We start from the raw sequence: 25,935 nt of genomic DNA on the forward strand, positions 1-25,935 counted from the left end.
ACCTGAGTACTGTTGGTAGTCCACTCTGTCGTTTTCCAGCATAACTACTTTTTTGAGTGCCGGTATGTAGCCAAAAACTCGATTCAGACCAAAATTCGGATAACCGATTATCCAAACACTGTCTTTACTAAGCCTGGAGAAGATCAACACGACCGTCAATGTGGCCCACAAAGAGTCAGGAAAAGAAATCAACGCGCAATATGATGGTCGACAGAAAAGGTGTCGTCTGTGTAGAATACACTGTTCCACGGTGATTTATGACGTCAACGATGCATACGCAACTCACCGGAATTTGGTGCATCGTTTGTAACTGAGAATTCCATTCTTTTTTCAGCCAACAACGCGACCAAACTAGTGAAGGCGTGCCCCGGCGGAGTTTTGACAAGGATCGTCATATTGCTCATTTTGTTATCTGAAAAAAAAGAGTATTGCGTTTTGTTAAATTAGCCGAGTGAGAAGTTAACAGAGTTCATAACCGAAAAACCTGGACTAGAAAGGAATGCAATACTTTTACTTTTGACCCAATTTGATTAGTGTAAAAGATAAAAAAAGTTTTGTTAAATAACTTGCAGATTCTGTGTCACGAGGAGATTATGACGCCTGTTAATGTGGCACACAAACAGGCAGGAAAGAAATCAATACAAGGGTTAGTAAGGTAACTGAAAGACCTCCAGAAACACTAACTGCTAAAAGACACTATTGAAAACAACGAGATGCAGAGAGAGTGAGAGACACACACAAACGCTATGCACTCACAGAACCTCTATGCACTCAAAGAGACCTTTGTAACCTGAAAAACTAGAAGACACTAAAACACAGAATTCCTATAAAACACTATTTATTGAATCAACAATAAATCAACCTATTAAAGGTGAGTTAAAACAAATGGAGGCGTCACCAGTGTGAACGCACTCCCAAGCAAGAACTGAAGGGGAAACGATGAGAGAGACCACGAGGGGAGATGCCCAGAGAAAACAGAAAAGTGTCTGTTGGCGCGCACTTTAAATTCGCGCGGGTTACTGTGACCCACTTTCGTTTGCATGTATTTATCGGGGGAGATTTCTCTCCTGTAGACTTGGAAGAGGGTGAAGAAGATAAAAACCGGTAACCTACCGGACAGGTTGACCAATAAAAAGAGGGTCGACAAAAACGGTGTCGTCGTCGGTGTAGAATACACTGGTCCACGCTGCCGTGTTACGTCTGCAGTGCAGTCGCAATGAACAGAAATGAACAGAACACAGACAGAGTGTGAAGAAGGTATAAAGCGTTTGGAGTAAAATTAAAAGAGGTGTCTTCAGTGGACGCTGTGGACACGGTAAAGACGAAAACTGCACGGTGCGCACAGGACAGATGCCCTTCTCCACATTCAGGTGTTCCGATAGAAAACATTGGAACGGTGTGATGTCATCAGCTGGGATCTTATAGGAGGAAACAGTAGCCCTTCGAAGTTGAGATCTTGGGAAAGTTTTATTAAGTCCTGACGTTTCTCAAGTCATAAGTTCCTTTTTGTGTCATACGTTTCTTTTTGAACTCGCTTGAAAAGAAAACTAATTAATTATTTTCCCTTCATTTGACTGGAAATGTACATTTCCTGTAGTTCCGGTCACAGAATTTCCCACAGTACTCTGTTAGAAAACTATCCTGGAAATCACTGGGAAATTTCAAATGTCTCAACAACTGAGCGAATATTTCACCAATACTTTTTCGATGGAATTTTGGGTGATTTTGGAGCTTGAAGCGAATTTATTCTTTTTTTTCAAATTTTGACTAGTTCCTGTAGGTTTTTGAATCATAACGACATTTTAGAAGTTTCGCAAGAATCGGAAAATTCCAGCGATGGGCAAGCCGATAGGCAAACCGCAATGGACCTGCTTCACATTCTGACTGTGCTCTGTACATTTCTGTTAATTGCGTCCGCTCTGCTGACGTCATACATCTCCGTAGACCATTCTAAACAGAGAGAGAGACGACAGCAATGAGAAGGTCCACTGTCCCTTTAGTCTAGAGATCCGAAGGGGTGCGTGCACTGTTGCACACCTGCGTCTCCCCTGTACCCTCACATTATTGACCACACAACGTTTTATCACGTCCTCCTTGTCGTTTTCTCATTCTCACATATAAACAGCACAGACGTCAACCGTCTTCTTTCCTTACAATTTTTCGATTTTCCTTACAATTTATTGATTTTCGATGTCCTTTTGCTTTTCTACGAGTCAGGAAAATATTCCTAAATGTATATTTTCTGGAAAACGTAATAAACGTTTTTGATAGTTCTCATGGTCCGACGGCAAATTCTCTTATACAACCATCTCTTATACTACTTTTCTCTTATACTACCGAGTCTCTTTTACTACCACTGTCTCTTATACTACTTTTTTTCAAGGGGGTACAACTGACTCGGGGGTACAAAATTTGTAGGTACAAAAATTCGGGGGTGAAAACTACCAATGATTCTGGGGTACAACCCATTTCATACAGGGGTACTCTTGTGATTCGGGGGTACAATTTTTTGAAGGATTTTCTGAATTCCTGCATTTCAGAGCTTGAAAATCTCAGAATTCTTAGAATTTCAGAACTTTGGAATTTCAGTATTTCGGAATCTGAGAATTTCGGAACTTCAAAATTTCAGAATTTCAGGGCCTCAAAACATCAGAATTTCAGAACTTCAGAATCTCAATATTTCTGAATTTTCAAAAATTACGGCAGAAAATTTTCACTTCTCATTGTCTTTTGATTGTTCTTTTTGATTTTGTGTCATATATTTCACTCTTTATGAAGAAAATTTGTGGAAATTGTTGGGCATTGGCTGAAAGGCATTAGTTGTTTTGAATTTTTGAGTCTCGAAATTTCTAGAACGTACACAGTAAAGAACTGTAAAATAATCTTCAATTTTACAAACTCAGGATTTTAATGTTTAATTTAGGTCTTAAACCCCAGTCCATACTTCCCTCACTACCAATTTTTCTTAATTGTTTTTTCTCAATTCTATTTCATTTCCTTTTGCTTTCAATAATAATATTAATATATTTATTTGCAATGCATGGAGGGAAATCGATAGATAATTTGGCAAGAAATGGGACCTGTACAAATAAAAAAGTAAAATGACCAGACGGACCGACTAGAGTCCTGTAGGTCAAGTGGGAGGGATCAGAATATCATAAGGAATCGCTCCTACTCGCTTAGCAAACGCCACCGGACTGAGCTTAGAATTTATCACCTTACATACACGGTTCCACATAGACAAGTTTCTGTGAAGGAAGCAGTCAAAGTATTGACCGTTGATTTTGAACAAATACGGGGCTCTGTTAGAATGGCTGGGAAGAATGTAGGACGACATAGAGGGAAAATGGTATGAGTTTATAACAATTTTGTGATAGGTACGAAGAACTAGAAGGGTGCGGCGATGAAGGGTGGTTAGCATAGAGAACTGGGATAGGCGATCGGTGTATGAATTGAAGGGCATATTACATCTCTGAAAGACTTTTCTGGTGAAAAAAACGAAGAGGAGATTCTAGTTTATTGGCAAGTGTGGCATTGGATGGATCTAAAAGTTCGCAACAGTATTTGAGGACCGGTCTAATGTAGGTGTCGAAGAGACGGAAATATAAACAAGGGTTTTTCGATTGGAACGTTTTCAGTATTTGGCGGGACTTGAGTTTAGCAGAGTAGGCAATAAGATTGATGTGTTTGTCGAATTGAAGTTGATCATCAACTAGTATACCTAGGTCCTTGAATGAGCGATGCGGAGTAATGGGGGATCCCTTAATAAAGTAAACTGTCTTAGGATTGCGTTTACCATAATGCATAACGACCGTCTTATTTCCGGCTACTTTGAGTCTCCAGGTGTCACACCAGTGCTCGACGGTTTCGATACTTCTCTGCTTGGTTTTGAGCTTCGGCGGGCCGACACCCAGCGGTGGATCGTAATTGTTCCCGGATATTGTTTCAGCGGCCTTGATCGTAGCTTCGAGGGAGGCGATTTTTTTATCCTGACGTTCAATTCTGGCTTCGAGAGCGGCTACTCTAATTAGAAGAGCATTGACATGGGTTTCGGAAGCAGAGATTGCCTTGGGCCGTCCGCGTTTTCTCAGGTTTTGAGTATTCAGAAAGGGCAGCTTGCGCGGTGGCGACTTCGTTGGCGACGATGATTCGGGGTCTGGGGTCGGCGGTGGACGAGTAGTGGGCGGGGGCGGTCCTTCCAAGGGCTCAGAAGAGGGAGCACGCGACAAGTCGTCGTTGACTGGTGTCATTGTTCGTCGTTGTCGGCGGTACCTCAAACTTGGGTAATTAAACCTCAAGGTTTTTGCGTTTACATTTGAGTATTCCAGAAACTATAGTAAATGAAAAAATTTAGCCTAGCTTATTTATTGAACTGAATACTAACAGAAATGTCTCGTTGTCCATGACTCGCTTTCAGTATGAAAAAATGCGTTGTAAACATGATTCTTTTTTCAGAAATGCCAAGTCGTCGTGTTGAAAGACCACGCAAGGACACTACGTCTCATCAAGGGACATCCGAAGGGATCGCTTTGAAGAGAAGAAGACTACCCGACTCCTCTGCATCAGAATCAGAACATGATGTTCAGGTACAGTTTTCTCTCTCTCTCTCTCTTTCCCTCTTCTCCAGCAATGGAAAATGTTTTCTGTTTTTTTGAAAAATGAGTTTTCAGGAGCTGAGACCCAAGAGAAATTCGGCCAGACATGTTATTTACAATGAACATGACTCAGATTTCGAAGACAGCTCGGATTCTGACGATACGGTATTAATTTTTCGATGTAGTGAAACATTTTTAAATGAATATTTCAGGTCGTGGAAAAGACGGAGAATGAACAAATTCAACATTCTCAGAAAAGAAAGAGAAATAACTACACGGAAGAACAGAGAGAGATACTTCACGCAATGCTTTCTCAAACTCATAACCCGTCAGAAGAGCAGAGAAAAAAATTGGCGGAAGAAACCAATCTTAGCACCCGCCAAGTGAGTATGAAAATTAAGTTTCAAAATAAGTGTTCAGAGCAGTTTTCAAAGCATTCATAACTTTTTAAACCGTTATAAGGAGCAGATTGTGTTATCCATCTTACACGATTCAATGCTTGGTTTTAAATTAAAAACATTATAATATGCCAATCACAATTTAGCATAGCAAACTTCCAAACATGTTCCTAAATTGTCAAGAAAATTCTGATAAACACTAAAAAATGTTTGGCTCTATCGGAAAATTAGGGTATTTTGTGAATGAAAACAATATTGCGAAGTGTTGTTAGTTTCGAGCATCATGACAAAACTATTTTTTTAATACCGTGCCTATAAAAAAATAGAATATTTGTTTTCCCCATCCCCATACGAAAAATCGCCCGAACATCTTAATTAAAAACGTTTAATTTTCAGGTACGGAAATGGTTTGATAACAAAAGACAGGAAAATCCAGAATGGGTGAAGGCAAGAGAGTCCAATCCAGAATGGGTGAAGGTTATTTTCTGTTCCTAGACAAATGTTCATGAACAATTTTTTTAGAGACGCGAAGGAATACTCTCAGGCGAAAAGAAGCTGAGAATGGAGCAAGTCTTTGCTATAAACCGTCGACCAGATAAGGAAACGATTGCAGCATTAGTGTCAGAACTTGGAATAACCAAAGAAAAAGTCAGTTTTTACGACCAATTAGTATAAAATCACAGAATATCGATTTCAGGTCGAAGGATGGTTTTCGACAAAAAGATATAGAAATCCGATCGCTGAGGAAGTTCCACTTTTACTTTGCGAAGAAGACGCGAAGCCAATTTTAATGGAGTTCTTTAAACGAAATCCAAATTTTCGAGACTACAAGAATGCGGAATTGAAGGAAAAAACAGGATGGCCAAGACATCGAGTAAGAGACTTATTTCGATTCAGAAGAGAAATTAATAATTTTCAGCTGAGAGAATTCTTCGAGACATCCCGACAAGAAAATGGGATCGTCGACTCTCCACTCACTTACGACAAAGCCGAACCAATTCTTAGGCAGATTTTAGTTGAAGATCCTTTGTTTTCGGATTACCAGAATGTCGAATTAAAAGGAAAAATTCACTGGTCGAGTCGAAAAGTGAGCTTTATATCGTTGAAATGCAATTTTCATCATTTTAATCTTCCAGGTTGAGGAATGGTTCCGTCGACAACGCCACTTGAAAAAACAGAATCAATTCACAACTGCCATGGAAACATTCTTCCAAACCCAGCAATTTCTTGAAAAACCAAATAAAGCTTTGGAATCGGAATCGGGAGGCACTCGGAGAAGAGTGAATATTGGAATACTTTCATATTCTGTAATTAACAATTTACAGATCTTCAACTGGCTGGAAAACAAAAGAAAAACTACGCTAGAATCATTTTTGAAAAAGGAAATTATGTTGAATGAAATGCCAAAGGAAATGGCGACCTTCGAGAGACTCTACGAGAAGTACGATGCACCCACGGACGAAGATGTAATTCTTTACATCGAGAAAAAAGAGAATGTGTCGGGCGATAGCGTGAGTGGGAATAATTGAATTATGGACATCAAAGATTTGTTTTTCAGTTCACGGTTTATTTGGTGGAGCGATGGACCGTAGTGAAAAAGCTTCAGCCCGGAGACGTCAATGCAGGGGAAGACGATTTCGCTGATCCACTCGACGAAGAGTATCCCAATGACCCGGAATTCGACTACCAGATGAATGAACACCAAGAAGAGGATGATATGGAGAGCGAAGGGTATGAAATTGGCACACCAGATGAAGCTCTATTAGATGAAGACGTCAAAGATTTAACACTTTTCGGAAATCCGAGAGAAGATTATCAGAGACCACCGATAGTGAATCACATCAAAAATGAAGTTGATGACTTCGGAGACGAAACCCAAAATATGCCACGATTTGTTCCTGCTCCAGGATATCGAGATCAAAGCCAGGAACTGGATGTTGAAGAAAAGTTTATTAGAAGCTAAATACATTTCAATAATTGTGGTATATTTTTTCCCTTTTTTAAAAATTCTCCCTTTCTACCATTATTGCTCTTTTTTCCTAATTTCCTTCCTCCTCTTTTCAAGACACATTCCCAAGATTCTGTCTTATTGGATCCTCTCATCGCTATTCATTTTATTTTGTGGTCTATCTTCATTTTTTTTCAACTACATTCCCTTTCCATCCTATTTCCCAGGAACACATGTGTACTTTTTCAACACTTCATCAGATCTGTATCAGAATTTCCGAAAATTGAGGATTTTTCTTTTCAATAAATATGATTTTCAGCAAATTCATTAGTCAAAATAAGTTTTTTACGGTGAATCAAATTTTTATGGTTAATGGAATTCTTCAGACAACTGTTTGTAATACAGATCACAAACGGATTCCATCTTTTGGTAGAAGGTCCCATGGTCAGCACGTCGAATTTGTGACACCATGCAAGTTACAGTAGACAGGTTTTCATCGGGACGTGGAGCTTCTTGTTCTGAAAATGAAGTCTTATTCATATGAACAAGAAAAATCAAAAATTTAGGAATTCAGAATAATACAATTTTAAAAAATTCTTTTCTTTTGCGTCTGCTGCCTCTGCTATCTCTTCTATGCCAAGTCATCTCAAGTGTCTTCTGAAACTCGACGTCTTCAGATTCGATCATTTTTGGAATTACTCTTCAAACGACTATTCCATTTTTGTTGGTTCTGGTTCCAACAATTTTATTATCGATTAACACAAGTCCAGAAAAATTCGATCAATCGAAAAACAATATCAAATTTTTACCGCTAGTTTTTCATAAAAGAATCGCTAGTTTATGTGTTATTTTAGTCCATTTTCCATATCGAACATTTTTATTTTCTGTGATTTGTTGTAAACAGCAAAATGATAATAAGATTGCAAATGTTCCATCTCCAATTTCTTGAAATTATTTTTGTGCAATTTATTTTATTAATGAATTTTATAATCAGAAATTATTAATGAAGCTTTGAATTTCGAATTTTTGGGATATTATTTCTGAAATTTAAAATTATGGTTAAAAAATCTTTGAATTTCAACTCAACCTCATCTCTGATAAAATTGAATTACTGAATTTTTCTTTTTCATGTTGTTATTTATTATTCTATCCAAAACTAGTCATACGTTTCTTTTTGTATTCGCTAGAAAAATAATTATTTATTTTCTCTTCATTCGACTAGACATATATACATTTTTTATAGTTCCGATCACATTGTTTTTTCGAAAATTCTATCGAAAAAATATTTTCGAACCCGCTGAAAATATCAAAATGTCTCAACATAATGTTTATCCAATTTTGTGCAAAAATCTTCTGGAAGCTTATCAAAATTCCTAGAATCCCAAGAAAATCTTATTCACACTTGCCGACTAACCATCCTAATTGCTCTACCTCTTCAGCTTTTCACATTTTTTGTATTTTGAGGAAAACTCCAAAAGCTATGGATTCTGTAAAATTTTCACTTTTGAATTTAAACTTTTGGTATACATTTTGTGGAGTATTTTCGTTTTCTTCGACATTTTACTTTTTCTATCCTCATAGAGCTAGATTTTACATTGCAATTTTGAGTGGTTTGGGTTTTTCAAACGGATTTCAATCTTTTTTAAATAGTTTTGAATAGTTTTTGTAGGTTTTTGATTTAAAGGTGGGGTGACAGGAGATTTTTCGTAGTTTTTTTGTAGCTAGAGTATGCATTCTACCGTAACAGTGTACAACGCTTAATGTCACTCTGCGTACAGCTGTCGTCCTCGCCTTTATATATGCAATCGGGCGGCAGCTTCCTCTTTGCCCGCGTGGCTCAGTCGGTAGCGGCGCCGCACCCTTAATCATCGCCCCCACAAGTTCAACTCCTCGAGGGGCATCTTTGAACGGAATTTCGAGAACATTATTTTTTTCATGTCCCCCCACCTTTAAAAAATTTATTTTAAAAAACGGATAATTTGCAGTTATGTTAATGGCATATTCGATTCTTTTCGAAAATCGGAGCAGTTTAATTGTGAATAATATTTTTCGATTTTAAAGTCTGTCCAGTAGATGCTTTTGGTTAATTGTCAATATTATTGGATGTATCAGACCATTAATTCCAATTTATTTCAATTTTTCCGGAATCCGATGAAGCCAGAACTAATGTGTTGAAGGTAGGCAGATTCTGAAATTTTGAAATTCCAGACATTTCGAAATTTTCAGTCCCTGCCACGTCCTCCAAAAGAATTCTTCACCGAAAACATTCTAGTTTTCCCTTGCGTTTAGCTTCGCGATTGACCCTTAGATCTTGATAACGAGATGGATATCGAGGTTCTGCAAAAACACAACCTTATTGATCTACAAAATTCAAAATTTAATTGGAATTCGGAAAATCGCAAAACCCCTAAAAATCTGAATACCAGTATGGAATTGTCTGAAATTTCTCGAGTTCTTAGAATCAAATTCTTAAAACTTCGAAAATTAAAAAAAACCAGAGGCCGTATTCATGACCGTTTTCTTTCCAGAAAATCGTGAATTCGGAAAGTGACAGATTCAAAAAATTACATGAAATTCAAAGCTTTAGGAAGTTAAAAAAAAATTCTGAAACCCTGAATTTCAAAGTTACTAATTTTTTGAATTTCTGAATATCCGTATTTCCGAGTGTCGGTAATCCTGATCTTCTAAATTTCAGGATTTCAGAATTTAAGAGTTTCAGAATCTCAAAAACCTCAGGATCCCAGAATCTCAGAATCTCGGAATCTCAGTATTCCAGAATAACAGAACTTCAGAAATTTCAGAAACTCAGAACTTCAGAAATTTCTGAATATCTGAATTTCAGAATTTTTCAATTTCTCAATTTCTGAACTTTCGAACTTCTGAACTTTCGATCTACTGAACTTCTGAAATTTTGAATTTTTGAATTTTCGATTTTTTTAATTTCAAAATCTACATATTTCTGAACTTTTCCTGGAGCCTACTGGATTATCTGAAAGTAAAAAAACTGTCAAAAACTGGTTATGTCGAGAATATTTTCAGCAATGTTGTCTAAAAAAATTACAGAAAATTGGTTTTTGAAACAGTTTTAGAAAGTCATGTTTTGTTTCTAAATCCTGTGTACTACAACCTAAAATTTGAAATACTTTCTGCTTTTCCAGTTTTAATGTTCCCAAGGTTTTAAACTTTTTATTTTTTCAGAAAGCCAAAAATCATTTCTGAACAATTTGAATTTCTCAATTATTTTTGTTTCTTTCGTCATTTATTGTTTTCCCCAAAACCAGTCATACGTTTATTTTTGTACTCGCTTGAAAAAACTAATTAATTATTTTCACTTCATTTGCTCTCTGGAAGTGTTTTAGTTGTCCGACTTTCAGAATTTGGTATAATTCTGAAAATGTCATTTTGAACTCATCTCTGAAAATTTTGAATTACTCATTTGTTGTTGTCTCTTTCGCTATTTACTATTTTCTCAAAATTTTCCCTTCATTTGATTAGACAGACAGGTTCCTATAGTTCCGGTCACATTATTTTCTCGAAAATTCTCAGAAAAAAAGATTACACCTCTGAAATCGGCTGAAAATCTCCAAATGTCTCAGCAACTAAGCGAATATTACAACAATTTTTATCCAATTCTGTGCAAGAATTCCTCAAAAATCAGTCATGCGTTATTGTTGTACTTCCTCGGAAAATTAATTAATTATTTTTTATTTATTTGGCTAGACATATACATTTTCTGTAGTTCCGGTTCGCACAGCATTTTTTAGAAAATTTTATCAGAAAACGTTTCTGATATCGGCTGCTAATATCCTAATGTCTCAACAACTCAGTGAATATTTCAAAAATATATATCCAATTTTGTGCCAAAGTTCTTCTGGAAAATTTCTGAAATTTCTAGAATCCAAAGAGAATTTTGTTAACACTTGCCGAGTGATTACACTTATCAGCCTACCTTTCCAACTTTTTACATTTTTCTGTATTATGAAAAAGACTCCAAAAGCAATGGTTTCTGTAAAAATGAGTCTTCTAAATTTAAATTTTTGGTATACATTTTGTGGAATTTTTTATTCATTTCTTTCGACACAATACTTTTTCTATCCTCAACGAGCTTTCATTTTTATTGGAATATTGAGTGACTTTGGAGTTTCAAACGGATTTATTCATTTTTTTCAAGTGTTTACTAGTTTTTGTAGGTTTTTTACCCATAAAAACATTCTAAAAGTTTTTTAAATCTGAAAATTTCAGCGATGATATTGGCATTTTTGGTACTTTTTGAAAATCGGAGCAGTTTGATTGTCAATAATATTTTTCGAATTACAAATAATTCAACGAGGAGTTTCTGGATATTTTTTAATATTACTGGATGTATGTTACCATTTATTCCCGTTTATTTCAATTTACCAGATTCTGGTGAAGCCAGAGTTATCATGTTGAAGGTAAGCAGATTCTGCAGTTTTGAAATTCTAGACTGTCCGAAAACTTAAAAGTTTAGAAAGTAGTTATCAATTTTCCAAATTTCAAATCTAATGCTCTATTTTCAGTCCCTGCCATGTCCTCCAAAATATTTCTTCGCCGAAAATATTCTGGTGTTACCATCAGACGGTTTTTGGTACACCTATTTAAGTGCCTCATTTTTAGTTTCGAGTGGAATTCTTTTTTTACAAATTTTATTCTTTACCGTCTGCTGTCTCTACTATCTCTTTTATGCCAAGTCACCTCAAGTATCTCCTGAAACTCGACGACTTCAGATTCGCTCATTTTTTGGAATTGTTCTTCAAACCACTATTCCATTTTTGTTGGTTTTGATCCCAGTAATGTTATTAACAATTAATTCCAATCCAGAAATTTTCGATCAATCGAAAAATAATTTCACATTTTTACCGATGGTTATTCATAAGGGAATCGGTAGTTTATGTATTATTTTAATTCATTTTCCATATCGAACATTTTTATTTTCTGTGATTTGTTGTAAAAAACAAAATGATAATAAGATTGCAAATGTTCCAACTCCAAATTCTATCGGAGCTTGAAGCTTGCTTGCGAATCTAATAACGGAAAATTAATTAATTATTTTTTATTTATTGGCTAGACATATACATTTTCTGTAGTTCCGGTTCGCACAGCATTTTTTAGAAAATTTTATCAGAAAACGTTTCTGATATCGGCTGCTAATATCCTAATGTCTCAACAACTCAGTGAATATTTCAAAAATATATATCCAATTTTGTGCCAAAGTTCTTCTGGAAGCTTTTCGAAATTTCTAGAATCCAAAGAAAATGTTGTTCACACTTGTCGAGTGATTACACTTACTTCCCTACCTTTTCAGCTTTTTACATTTTTCTGTATTTTGAAAAAGACTCCAAAAATTATGGATTCTGTGAAATTGAGTCTTCTGAATCTAAATTTTTCTTATACATTTTGTGGAATTTACTATTCTTTTCTATCGACACCATAGTTTTTTATCCTTAGAGAGCTGGATTTTTTATTGGAATTTTAAGTGATTTGAAGGTTCCCAACGAGTTACATTGTTATTTTCAAATTTTGACTAGTTTTTGTAAGCTTTTCCCACGAAAACTTTTTCAATTCAAGAAAATATTTGAGAATTTCAGTGATGGTATTGGCATTTTTAATTCTTTTTGAAAATCGAAGCAGTTTAATTATCAACAATGTTTTTCGATTTAAAATAATTCAACGAGAAATTTATGGGTATTTTTGAATATTTCTGGATGTTTGGGACCATTTATTCCAGTTTATTTCCATTTCCCAGATCCTGATAAAGCTAAAATTACTGGTTTGAAGGTAAGCAGATTTTGAAGTTTTGAAATTCGGAAATACAGAAATTTAAAAAGTCTGAGATTCTAAAAATTCAGACATTCAGAAAAGCCGAAATTCGGGAATTCGGTAATTCAAAAATTCATAAGTTCAGAAAGTCTAGAAAATTCTGACGAATTTAAAAATTCATAAAATCAGAAGATCTGAAATACGGAAAAAAAAAGAAAAAACAGAATTTGAAGAAAATAGGCATTTTTCAAATGTGGAAATTCCAGACGATCCTCACAAAGTCGAAAAAAAAAAAGTTCATTAAAACAAAAAAAAATCAACGGAGTTCAAAATTTTCAAAGTTTCTAATTGAAGTGCGCCAAAGAAGGCCATTCTAATACAGCTTTTACGGCATCTGAATTTTCTAAAATTACAGTATTCCTCAACTCAAAGTCTAATTCTCTGATTTTCAGGCCTTGCCATGTCCTCCGAAATATTTCTTCACCGAAAATATTCTCGTTTTCCCAACAGACGGCTTCTGGTATACCTATTTAAGTGTCACAAGTTTATTTTAAAATGGAATCCTAATTTTCCAAATTCTCTTCTTTTGTGGCTGCTGTATTTACTATCTCTGCTATGTCAAATCATCTCAGTTGTCTCCGGAAACTCGACGTCTTCAGATTCACTTATTTTTTGGAATTGTTCTTCAAATCATTATTCCAATTTTGTTGATTTGGATTCCAATGATTTTATTATCGATTAATACGAATCCAGAGAATTTCGATCAAGCGAAAAATAATCTAACATTTTTACCGTTGGTTTTTCATAAGGGAATTGCTAGTTTATGCATTCTTTTAGTTCTTTTTCCATATCGAACATTTTTATTTTCTGTGATTTTTTGTAAAAAACAGAATGATAATAAGGTTACAAGTGCCCCAACTGCAATTTCTATGCGAGCATGAAATTTTTGTGAGCCACATTTGAAATAAAAAAGCAATGAATATTTTGTTATGAATATCCCAGGATTCATTTCCTAGAAAATTGTTTTTTTCGAAATTTTGAAATTGTGGGATTTTTGGAATTTTGAAGTGTCAATAAGTTTGAATAGTTTGTAGAATCTATCAAAGATTCGAATTTCATAGTTTTCTTCATTTTTTAACAGTTTCCATGCTTTTTTGAACTCTTCGAAAAAATTCTAGATTTTTTTTTCTAGAAATTTTGGAAATTTCCAGAATTCTTGAAAAAGTTCCGAGTTCCAAGCTTTGAACTAAGTCATTTTGTACGTCATTGAGTTCCAGAAAAAAATTTTTAAAAAATTTTGAATTTCCCAGAATTTCCCAGAATTTCAAAAATCTCAGAAATTCAGAAATTCAGAATTTCAAAATATCCAAACTTCAGAATTTCTTCAGTTTGATAATTTTTACCTTTATGAGTTTCTTTTTCACTTTTTTAAGAATTTCTGAATTTCTGAATTTCTAAACTAAGAAAAATTCAAATTCAGATTTTTAGATATTTTGACTTTCAGTATTCATGAGATTTTATGATAACATTCTGTGATTCAAAAAATCAGTAATACTATAATATCATTCCGGAAAAAAGTTCTCAAAACCATCAATCTCGTATATAGCTGATCTCAACGCACAAGCTCCGCCCCCTACGTTCATATGAGGGCCTAAAAACCATTTGTCCACTACTCACCAATTCCATAATCTATTTACCCTCCACTTTTTGTGCCCAATAAAAAATTCATTACTTTTCTCCATCCAATCCATCCATATATCCATCATCATCAGTGTCCACAATTTTCCGGTCCATTTTCTCATTCAAATTCTCTCTAAACACTCCATTAGGAGTCCACTAAAAAGCAGCTGTGTCCCCTTCGCTCATTTTTCCCTCCATTTTGTGTCCCTCGTTTTTCTTCATTCCCTTTTTCATCGTCTTCTTTTCCTTCTTCTTCTTTTTCCGCTACTCAGAATCAATAGAAGGAGAAATAGTGTGGAGAATGGAGAGCGTGGTTAGAGAAAAAGGTCCCATTGAAGAAGAAGCTCACGAGGACGTCCAACGTCTTCTGCGTCTACTTTTTTCTTCCATTCTTTTTTTTGGAAGAAGAAAAAAAAAAGAAAAATCTCTGAAAGTTTTTGGTGGAACGGGGGAAGAAGTCTCCCTATTTTTTATTCAGTTTCCGTTTCCTCGTTTTTTTGGAGTTTGTTTTTTACTACAATTTTTAGGCTGGAATTCGAGGAACCTAGTTTTTTGGAGTATTTTGAATACAAATCCAATTTTCAGACTCTCAGCAAATCATTTTCCAGACAAAAATAAAGGCATTTTTGTAATGCTGAAATTCTGAAAATCCGGATTTTTTATTAGATTTTATGACTCTTAGCAAATCCCCCAAAAGCTGAAATTCTGAAAATGTGTTGTTTCATTTAAACCGGAAAGATTGGATTCCAGAAACCCGTATCTAGAATTTTAAGATATTTTTTGGGATTAAAAATTTTAGACTTTCATGATTTTTTGGGTTTTTTGCAGTTCAAGTCAATTTTTTAAATTGGAGAATTTCAGAATTTTCAAAATTCAGGGGTTTTAGAATTTTAGAGCTTCAGAATTCTACTTTTTTGAAATTCTAGATTCTTAAAGTCACAGAATCCGAGTTTCTAAATTACAGAATCTCAGAATTTCAGAATCTCAGAATTTCAGAATCTCAGAATCTTAGAATCTCAGAATCTCAGAATCTCAGAATCTCAGAATCTCAGAATCTCAGAATCTTCGGATCTCAGAATCTCAGAATCTCGGAATCACAGAATCTCAGAATCTCAGAACTTCATAAATTTCAGAAACTCAGAACTTCAGAAATTTTTGAATATCTGAATTCCAGAATTTCTCAATTTTTCAATTTCTGAACCTTCGAACTTCTGAACTTTCGATCTACTGAACTTCTGAATTACAGAATCTCAGAATCTCAGAATCTCAGAATCTCAGAATCTCAGAATCTCAGAATCTCAGAATCTCAGAATTTCAGATTTTCAGAATTTCAGATTCTCAGGATCTCAGAATTTCAGATTTTCAGAATTTCAGATTCTCAGGATCTCAGAACTTCGGAATCTGAGAACTTCAGAATCCCAAAACTTTAGAGAATCCCGTTGTGATGTTTTTGTTATTTTTTTCAGTCATACTATTATGCCTTTCCTGATCCCTTATGTGGCTGTTTTTCAGTCATTTTTTCAAAATGTTTGTTTATAAATTGCTGCATTTTTTCCCAGTTTTTTTTAAAGCTAACTTTTTCAACTTCCAGTTTTTTTAGCTATTTCTAGCTTTTTCTACCTGACAGTTCATTTTGTATTTTGGATCATTGCAAAATTTTTCTAATTTTTCCCTCAAAAATCATGTTTCCCCTTTGTCCTCCTCCCCATTTACATCTCCTACGTAAAAAATAATGTACCTAATTTTCTTCATTCTAAACATTTTCTTTTTAGTTTTGAGGGTGTCTACACCCCCTCAACGTTGACGGTTTTCTTGGAAAAATGACTTGAAAAATGGCGGCTAATTTGAAATTCGAGAGAGAGAGAGAGAGAGAGAGAGATAAAATTGACCACAATTTTCTTCCATCTATACTTAATGACACCGTCATCACGAGATTGATCTTATGGTGCCAGGAGCTGGTACATAAAAGTGAAAAAATAGAAAATATTGGCTGAAAATGATTTCAGACACATATTTTTTGTATTAAAATGTTTTTTATGGTTTATGACTTTATGAAGCAGTTTAAGCAAAAAAGCGGGTGATTGGCGGGTCTAGGGTGGCTCTATAACTACCGTATTTTCTCCAATATAAGCCCAGACTATAAGTGCACCTTGAGTTCAATGATCTCACTTCTTGTAAGAGATATCAAAAAGTTGTCCACTGATAAAATATTTATCATAGTATCACCAATATTTTATCAATTGACACATGTTTGATATCTCTTATAGGAACCGAGATAATTGAACTCAAAGTGAGCTATGCTTCTATTAGAGCAAAAACGGACGACCGGCGGGTTAATGTCGTCTCTAGCTTTTTTCAGTCAATTCGTTGCCTAATTTTTGTACGTTGATCACTTTTCCATATACCAATTCAAATGGATTAACAGTTTTCTGTCTTCTCCATTTCAATATATTTTAATCCGATTTCTCTAATCCCGTTTTGGTTTTTGCACGGCACGCTTCGAACAAAATTGACCAGATTTTGATACTTTTTTTATTGTAAGAACAGAATTTTCGTAGTTTTTGTAATAAGAGTTGTAGTCAGTGGGGATTATGATAAGAAGGATTTCAAAAAATCTTAGCTGGCAAGATTTTGAGATTTGACGAGATGAAGAATCTGCAAAAAATAGAAGTTAGTCTTACTTGGAATTCCAAAAAATCCAAAAATCAACTGTAAACTTTAAGCTCATATATATCAGTTCCTGTAAAAGATATCAAAAAACTGTCAACTGATAAAATGTTTATCATATTATCAACAATATTATATCAGTTAAAATTTTTTGATATCTTTTATAGAAACCGAGATAATTGAGCTCAAGGAACACGTATAGGGTGGGCTTCTGTTAGAGCAAATACGGTATAACAGCTGTGATCCCTATAAAAGCTATGATCCCTTTTTTGGTTATGCTAGGAAATGTTTATTACAGCTCAACAATTTATTTCTCCATTTCATTCTAGCCTACATTTTTTAGCCTTCTCCTCTTTTTTCAATTTAAAATGTTCAAATCTCCATTTCCCTCTCTTTTTTTCAATTTTCAAATGACCAAAGGATCCAGCCCAATAGTTTTAATTCCAAGAATTGGTCACACATGATCTCTTCTAGCGAGTCTGAAAACCAATATCCCATTTGCATTTTTCACTTTTCTCCCTCTCTCTCTCAATTCCTTTTCATCTCATTTCCATTTCTAATTGCATTCGCTCGAAGAATTAGGTTCCGTTTTTTTCGTTTTCATTTTTCTGAGTCACGAGTGTGAGAGAGCTCAGAAATTCATTCTGTGTACTTCCTTGTGTGAATAGGAACATATTAAGCCAAGCGAAAAGAAAATTGTCAGGTGGAATAACTTCTTGGTGTTCCTCCTCTTCTGAGTTTTTTAAATTTTCATGTGCCTTTAAAAAGCAGTCATATTTTGAAGTTTATGTCCTCACTAGAATTCTATTACCAATTCTCTGCCCTTGCAAATATCTGAATCCACATATGATCTAGTAAAAGATTCTCTGATTCATTCCACCCACAGCAAGAAGAAGTCAGTCATCTTTCGTGTCCAAAGGATAAAAAAATCTCATGAATTATTCCAATCAAAATGACTTCGACCACACCTCGTGGTCCACGAGGCTCAATGGGTATCTTGAAATTCAGAATTCAAGACGTCTTGTTGGGCAAAAAGTGTTATTTCTTAAAGTAGCCAAGTTTTAGCATAAGAAATATGCCTGAATTTCAGCAGAAAATATCCATGAAATCACAATTCTACGTTTTGAAGTCTCCAATTTCCACACCATTTTTTTGAATTCACAGAATTTTTGAGCTCTTAATGCCATTTCTTATGTACTTTCCTCTCTAACCCTGATAATAGAAGAACCCACATGCTTTTATCTTTGACCCAATTTATCTCGGTTCCTGTCAAAGATATCAAAAAGTAGTCAACTGATAAAATGTTAATCATAACATCAGAAATGTTTTTTTTTAAGTTAACAACTTTTTTGAATCTTTGACAGGACTTGAGATAAATTGGGAAAAAGTTTGGTACCGTAAAACCAGAAAAAAGATGAGCCCCCTACCGTTAAGTTTAAGCTCAATCATCTCGATTCCTATGCGAGATATAAAAAATCTATCAACAGATAAAATATTGCTGATATTATGATAAACAATTTATCAGTTGACAACTTTTTGATATCTTTGATCGGAACCGAGATATATTGGCTTAAAGTTTAAACTTTGAGGCCCCTTCTGTTACAGGTTATACATATGTCGTACTTATGCTCATCCTTTTGGTAAATAGTGCGTTTCTATCAGAGGCACAGGTGATTTCTGACATTCAATTTCTAACATTTCTATAAAAAATTTGTTTAAAACTTTCTGCTCTTTCCCCTCCAAATGTAATTTGTTTATATATATTTAGTAACTTGACACCTGTCCTTCTCCTTTCCTCACTCTGCCTTTCATAATTTTTTTTCATTCTTTCCCCCAAAAATTTCGCTAATGGTCAGAAACGCTCTAGTCAATCAGGCTCTCGAATTTTTTGGGTGAGTTTGTCTCCTTCCCAGGTGTTCCTATTTGTACATATTTACCCATTCATATTGTTATTTTTCTGAAAAAACATTTCCAATGTGACCTATCATCCATTTTGTTTGAATAACGTGGTATAGAACTTCCTTTTTGTTCGCTTTATTTTTTTCTTATCAGTGATTTTTCTCAACCACACCTATTTAGTTATCACTCACAAGCACTTCATTCACTCAAGAGAAAAAAAGCGAAGAATGTTTTCTTGCAGAATGCCATTCGGAAACGACCCGCCGGATTATGTGCACCTGCGGAGCAATGAGAGTCAAATGCAATTGATTACGATCAGTGAGAATAGTGATACGCCAACACCAAGGTTGGTCGGGGTTGGGATGGCCTAGGAAGGAAAATTAGGCCACTAGGGAGGACTCGAAAATTGTTAAATATCAGAAAATTGATTTTCAAAGAAGAAGTAATTTACGAAAAAAGATAATTAGGATCGAAGTGACAATGAATAAGAGGGTTTCTGTTAAAGGAACTCCTACACTTCAATCTTTGACACAATTTAACTCGGTTCCTAGGGAAGATATCAAAAAGTGTTCAACGGACGAAATGTTTATCATGTTAACATCAACTTTTTATTAGCTGATCACTGATTGATATCTTTTGAATGAACCGAGATAATTGAGCTCAAAGTGGTATATGTAGGGTAGGCTTCGTTTAGGATGGGCACAGTCAACTTTTAGTCAATTTATCTCGCTTTCTTTAGAGGTATCAAAAAGTGGTCAACTGAAAAAATGTGTATCATAATATTACCAACATTTTATCTGTTGACAACGTTTTGATATCTCTCATAGGAACCGAGATAATTGAGCTCAAAGTTCATAGAAAATTGAATTGACTATTAAATCAATTTTTGGATTTTTAGGATTTGAGAAATTAAAGAACCTAATATTAAAGATTCTTACAATTAGATTTCAAACTATAGGGATTTCAAAATCTGACACTTTAAATAACCCCTATTTTGTAACATGTTTCAAATTTTCCCATTTCAAAAGTTCACAAAATATCGGGGTAGTCAAAATAAGCGGATTACCCCCACCCAATCACTCTGTCTACATGAAAATGTTTTATTTGTTCTCTGTTTGACCTACCATTTCGATTTGAAAATTTCGAATATGAACCGAGAAAAAAATGCCTCGACCACTACCATCTCAAAATGATATTCCTTTATCGTCTTCCAGCGGATCACCATGCTTCAACGCTCCAGCAAGAGACGAGGCGCCAGCTGTGATTTTTATTCCGGGAAAGGTGAGTTATTTCGATACTTCAACTTTGACGTCAATCATCTCGATACTTGTAGAAGATATCAAAAATTTGTCAACTGATAAATTGTTTATCATAATACAGGCAATATTTTATTAGTGTACAGAATTTGGATGTCTGCCATGAGAAACGAGATAATTGACCTCAAATTTCACGGTTTGGCTGTCCAAGAAGCTTCTCTAGACGAACTTAGGTATCCCTTTTTTACAGAAGTTCCAAGGCACATTCCGATGGTGGAAATCGCGGACTACAATGGAGAAGCTCTTGATTCCAACGATGCTCCTCTTCTGCCTACTTACTGCTGTTCTTCTTGCAGTGATAATCAACACTGATAAGCGGATAGAGGCAATTAAAGCTGATCATGCTACACAAACCGAAAAGTCGTCGGAGAAAGCTCCAGTTGCTCCAGCGGCTCCGCCCCTTGTTCCTGACTCTGAAGCTCCACCGACGACTACGATTCAACCGATTCCGACGTCTTTTGAGAAGCCTAAAAAGCCAGAAGTGTGCTCCACACCAGGATGCGTTAGAGCAGCAACTCATTTCGTATGTTTATGAATAAAGTGGCATTTTAATCTCCTAAGTTTCCAGTTAAACGCCATGAACACCTCCGTGAACCCCTGCGAGGACTTCTTTGAGTTCGCCTGTGGCCAATGGAACGACCAACACCCGATTCCTGATGATATGTTTGCTTTTGGAACATTTGCTTATGCCAGAGAACAAGTTCGCCAGCAGTTGCGAGTCCTTCTCGAGCAAGAAGTCGTCACTGAATCCGAATCGATTAATATGGCCCGAGCTACGTATAGAAGTTGCATGAATAAGACGCAGTTGGATGAGTTGAAGACTGGGTAAGCCAATTGCTAGCAATGGAAATGTTTACAGTATCAAGTTGCAAAATTGATGGGAACTTTACAGACCTCTCATCGAAACCCTGACGGAACTCGGAGAGTGGCCACTTCTACATGAAAGTTGGAACAAGACAACATTCAATTTGACAAGTGAGTTTAGAACATCCATTTCTATTTGGTTTGCGTCAGCATGCCCCTTTAAGGAATTGAGGGGGCGGAACTACCCGGACTGACAGAAACTGGTATATCTTTTGACATAATTATCTTGGAAGCACGAAAATTGGTAGAAATATAATTTTACGTTTGATTCAAATCACCTGAAATTTTCAAAGTGTTTCCTCAAATCTAGCTACTGTCATGATTCTGCAAAAAAGGATTTTTTGAAATTTTGTATCACTTTTAATGAGATATAGAAATACCGTAATCCCTCTAATGGAAGACCACCTTATACTGTCACTTTCAGCTCAATTATCTCAATTTCTATAAGAGGTATTAAAAAACTTTCAACTGATAAAATGTTGCTTATCTTATGACAAACATTTTGTTAGTTAACTATATTTTTGTATCTGTATTAGGAATCGAGCTAATTGAGCTCAAAGATGACGGCTTAAGGTATGGTTTTATTTGAGCAGATACGGCGTCTTGGAGTGTTATGATAAACATTTTATCAGTTGATCATTGCCCATATCTTTGACAGGAACCGAGAAAAATTCCACTTTTCCAGACCTTCTTGTCAACTCTCGTCGCGACTATGGTGTTGACGTCTTCTTCCAACTTTATATCTACGCGGATTCCAAAAATACCTCAAGGAACACTCTCTTTGTAAGAACCCTCAAATTTCGTGGAGTCTTCTAGAACCATATTTCAATTTTCAGATCGATCAATCCACTTTGGCACTGGGTCGTGGAACTCGAGACTATTACTTGAACACTACCCTCTTTTCAAGCCATATGACAGCGTACAGAAAGTATTTGAGAAATGTAAGATACATTTTTTTTTATCTGTAAAGAACAAACCAAACAAATTGAAAAATTTTAATTAAAGGTGGGGGGACAGGAGATTTTTCGAAGTTTTTTGGTAGCTAGAGTATGCATTCTACCGTCACGGTGTACAACGCTCAATGTCACTCTGCGTACAGCTGTCGTCCTCGCCTTTATGTATGCAATCGGGCGTGCGCTTTCTCTTTGCCTGCGTGCCTCAGTCGGTAGCGGCGCCGCACCCTCAATCCTCACCCTCACAAGTTCAACTCCTCGAGGGGCATCTTTGAACGGAATGTCGAGAACATTTTTTTTCATGTCCCCCCACCTTTAAAATTAAAATTTTCAGATTGCCCAAATCCTGAAAGCAGACGGCAATTTGACACGAAACGATGCGGACATGAATGCAGATATCGAGAAGATTATTGATTTTGAGATTGAGTTGGCGAAGGTAATACCTTAAAAATTTTTTTGCGTTCAAAATTCAAATCAAAATTTTTTCCAGATCATTGTTGCTGAGGATGAGCGTCGGAACAACACCAGACTCTATAATAAACGAGCCATTCGAGATCTCTATTCCCTATTACCTCAAGTCGATTGGGTTCCATTTTTCCAGAGCATTGCACCCACTGATCTTATTGATTTATTCCATAATGACACTGAAATTATTATTTGTGAAATCGAATACCTTCGACAAATTTCCGAGCTCCTTGAGAAGACTGACGTGGGATTGCTCACCAATTATGTGCTATGGAGAGTAGTGCAATCGAATGTGAGATATTTGGATGAGCGATTTGAGGATATAAAGCAGGTTAGGCAAACTTCTGGAACCTCAAAATTCGAAAAAGAACTTCAGGACTTCCTAAAAGTGATGACCGGTCAACAACAGTCGCCTCCAAGATGGAAGGATTGCGCTCAGGTTCCATCTACCGTACTCCCACTGGCAGCAGGCGCAATCTACGTTCAGGCGCATTTCCAAGAGAGTGATAAGTATGAGGCACTTCGAATGATTACTCATTTGAGCAAGTCTTTTACTGATTTGGTTCGGAAGAATGATTGGATGGATGAGGAGACGAAGAAAGTGGCGATTGAGAAGGCGAATTCGATGATTAATAATATTGGTTATCCGGATGTGACTAATGATATTCCATTGTTGGATAAGCAATATGTTGGGGTGAGTTGAATTACATGGACCCTATGTATCTTTGGCAGAAAAGCTCTGATGTGTTTTCTAGGCCATTGTAACATGGTGGCCTAACTTTTGCAAGTTGAGTTTCCTAGGCCACCATTTTTTATGACTCAGAAAAATCTTCATGTTCACCTGGTATGTTTTCTGAGCCATTTTGAAATACTGGCCTAAGTTTTGCAAGATTAGTTTTTTAGGCCAATAAGTTTTATGACCTAGAAAAGACCTGATATTCCCCTAGAGTGTTTTCGAACTATTTTAACATCGTGACCTAACTTTTGCAAGTGAAGATTTAGGCCACAAACTTTTTCGACTCAGAAAAGGCCTGATATTCACCTGGTGTGTTATCTAGGCTATTTACCATGATTACCTAACTTTTGCAAGTATAGTTTTCTAGGCCACTAACTTCAATGGCCTAGAAAGTCTTGATTTTCACATGATGTGTTTTTACAGCCATCTTAATATGGTGGCCTAAATTTTGCAAGTGGTTTTTTTCTAAGGCACTAAAGTTTATGACCTAGAAAAGGTCTGATATTTACCCTGGGTGTTTTCTGAGCTATTTTACAATGTCGGCCTAAGATTTGCAAGATGAGTTTTTTAGGGCACCAACTTTTAGGAAATTAGCGTACCTACAGTAATCCAACTCCTTTACAGCTCCACATCAGTGAACATGACACCTATTACTACATCATGAAGAAGAGTGTCGTATGGATGCAAAGCCGAGAATTCCAAAAACTTACAAAACCATTTGACAAGCATGAGTTCGACATCTCTCCAGCAGTGGTCAATGCCTTTTACTCGCCGGAGAAGAATGCTATCAGTAAGTTTTTAAGCTGTTCAAGTTTCTAAGGAGCCTCCAAAATCCATTAACTCAGATTGTCCCAAAAAACTAAACTTGCAGCCTTCCCCGCCGGTATTCTCCAACCTCCATTCTTCTCTGGAACATTCCCCAAAGCAGTCAACTATGGTGCTATTGGAGCCGTCATTGGACATGAAATAACACATGGATTTGATGATCAAGGATCACAGTACGACAAGGATGGAAATTTGCACAATTGGTGGAGCGATAGCTCTTTGCAGGCGTTTGACAAGAGACGACGTTGTATTGTGGAGCAGTATGGAAACTATACAGTTCCAAAGACCAGTTTCCGGGTGAGTTGGATTGAGTTTTATTTGAGATCATACGCGATACGTTCAGTTTGAGCTCGATTATCTCGGTTTCTAATAGATATATGAAAATGTTGTCAACTGGTAAAACATTAATGATATTATGATAAATGATTTATCAGTTGACAAATTTTTGATATCTTTGACAGGAATCGAGATGTCTGAGCTTAAAGTCGAAGGTTTGAATAAGCTTCTGTTAGAGCTAATACGGCATTCACTCTTCTATGAAATGAACATCTTTGAAGTGACATGAAAAATTTTAATAGTACCAAATATTTCTAAATTTCAGGTCAATGGAAAACTAACCCAAGGAGAGAATATTGCTGACAATGGTGGTGTGAAAGAAGCGTTCCAAGCCTACCAGAACTACGTCCATGAGAATGGAGAGGAACCGAGACTTCCCGGATTGCAGCAATACACTAACGAACAGATATTCTTCGTTAGTTATGCTCATGTGAGTTTTTGAGATTACTGTAAAAGAAGGATCCTCTAACCGTTGACTTTGAGCCATTTCATCTCGGTTCCTGTAAAAGATATGAAAAAGTTGTCAACTGGTCAATTATTGATCGTAATATCAAAACTATTTTATCAGTTGACAAAATTATGATATCTCTCATAGAAACCAAGACGATTGAACTCAAAGTTGACGGTTTGGGAAGGCTTCGATTAGAGGAAATACAGTATATTTCTAGAAATTCTCAGAAAATTTCTCAACAAAATACTCCTTCTGTATTTTGAATTTTTCCAGTTCTGGTGTGGCAAAAAGAAGGAAGCGGCGGCGATGCAACAAGTGCTCACCGATGAGCACTCTCCAGAAGTCTTCCGTGTGATCGGCGTTCTTTCCAACATGGAAGCCTTCGCAGACGTCTACAAATGCCCCAAAAACTCTCCAGTTAACCCAGACCATAAATGTATTGTTTGGTAATTATCAATAATTATCTCCCTAATTACCCTTTCAATTATTCAATCCATCTCAAAAGTTTCCCCTCTCATTCCTTTCCTTTTATCTCTCTTTTTCCCCAAAAAAAAACTTTTTGAGCTGTATTACGGGTTTTTCCCGTGAAAATGTACATATTTGACATATTTTCTAAATTCTTGACACCGTGTGACCTTTTCGCTTTTTTCCCTGTCCTGTCCTTTCTGATTCTAAACATACAGTACCCAAAGTTGCCTCCCTCTAAAAGTTATCCACTATTTTGATATCATTAAATCCAATTTATCTGTCTGTGTGTCTGTTTGTCCAACAATTAAAAACAACTAGTAACTGATAAGAATTGGTTTATGATGTTTACTAAACAATGCCATTGTGTCTAGTGGGGAACATAGGAAAAAAGATATTGCATAATCAATTATGTGAGAAGAATGGAAAAGTTTCCGCATGGTTGGGTTGGCGAGAATCGATAAGGAATGTTGTTTTTTTTGTAGATCAAAAAACACCACATTTGGATATTGGGCGAAAGAGTATGGGAAGCTTGTGCCGCAGAGAAACGTAATCTGAA

General features: G+C 35.9%; 3 protein-coding genes across 3 annotated transcripts; all 3 read left to right on the forward strand.

Moving 5' to 3' along the window:
- Nucleotides 1–4,457: 4,457 nt before the first annotated feature.
- CBG17776 lies at nucleotides 4,458–6,956 on the forward strand (the record flags this gene model as incomplete). The annotated part of the gene is made up of 9 exons (XM_045242883.1): nucleotides 4,458–4,586; nucleotides 4,671–4,760; nucleotides 4,808–4,978; nucleotides 5,390–5,470; nucleotides 5,516–5,641; nucleotides 5,691–5,867; nucleotides 5,913–6,080; nucleotides 6,130–6,504; nucleotides 6,552–6,956. The coding sequence occupies 9 exons, from the start codon at nucleotides 4,458–4,460 to the stop codon at nucleotides 6,954–6,956; spliced, it is 1,722 nt and encodes a 573-aa protein (XP_045096300.1).
- A 4,229-nt stretch (nucleotides 6,957–11,185) lies between these two features.
- On the forward strand, nucleotides 11,186–13,273 carry CBG17775 (the record flags this gene model as incomplete). Its single annotated transcript, XM_002631792.1, has 4 exons — nucleotides 11,186–11,374; nucleotides 11,480–11,843; nucleotides 12,706–12,737; nucleotides 13,172–13,273. The coding sequence occupies 4 exons, from the start codon at nucleotides 11,186–11,188 to the stop codon at nucleotides 13,271–13,273; spliced, it is 687 nt and encodes a 228-aa protein (XP_002631838.1).
- A 5,919-nt stretch (nucleotides 13,274–19,192) lies between these two features.
- CBG17774 lies at nucleotides 19,193–25,361 on the forward strand (the record flags this gene model as incomplete). Its single annotated transcript, XM_045242884.1, has 13 exons — nucleotides 19,193–19,315; nucleotides 20,124–20,246; nucleotides 20,472–20,804; nucleotides 20,850–21,106; nucleotides 21,174–21,256; nucleotides 21,831–21,928; nucleotides 21,982–22,086; nucleotides 22,433–22,534; nucleotides 22,589–23,257; nucleotides 23,924–24,089; nucleotides 24,171–24,421; nucleotides 24,726–24,890; nucleotides 25,185–25,361. The coding sequence occupies 13 exons, from the start codon at nucleotides 19,193–19,195 to the stop codon at nucleotides 25,359–25,361; spliced, it is 2,652 nt and encodes an 883-aa protein (XP_045096299.1).
- Nucleotides 25,362–25,935: the final 574 nt, after the last annotated feature.

Source organism: Caenorhabditis briggsae (assembly GCF_000004555.2).
Source record: "Caenorhabditis briggsae complete genome, chrII, whole genome shotgun sequence".
Lineage (NCBI taxonomy): Eukaryota > Metazoa > Nematoda > Chromadorea > Rhabditida > Rhabditidae > Caenorhabditis > Caenorhabditis briggsae.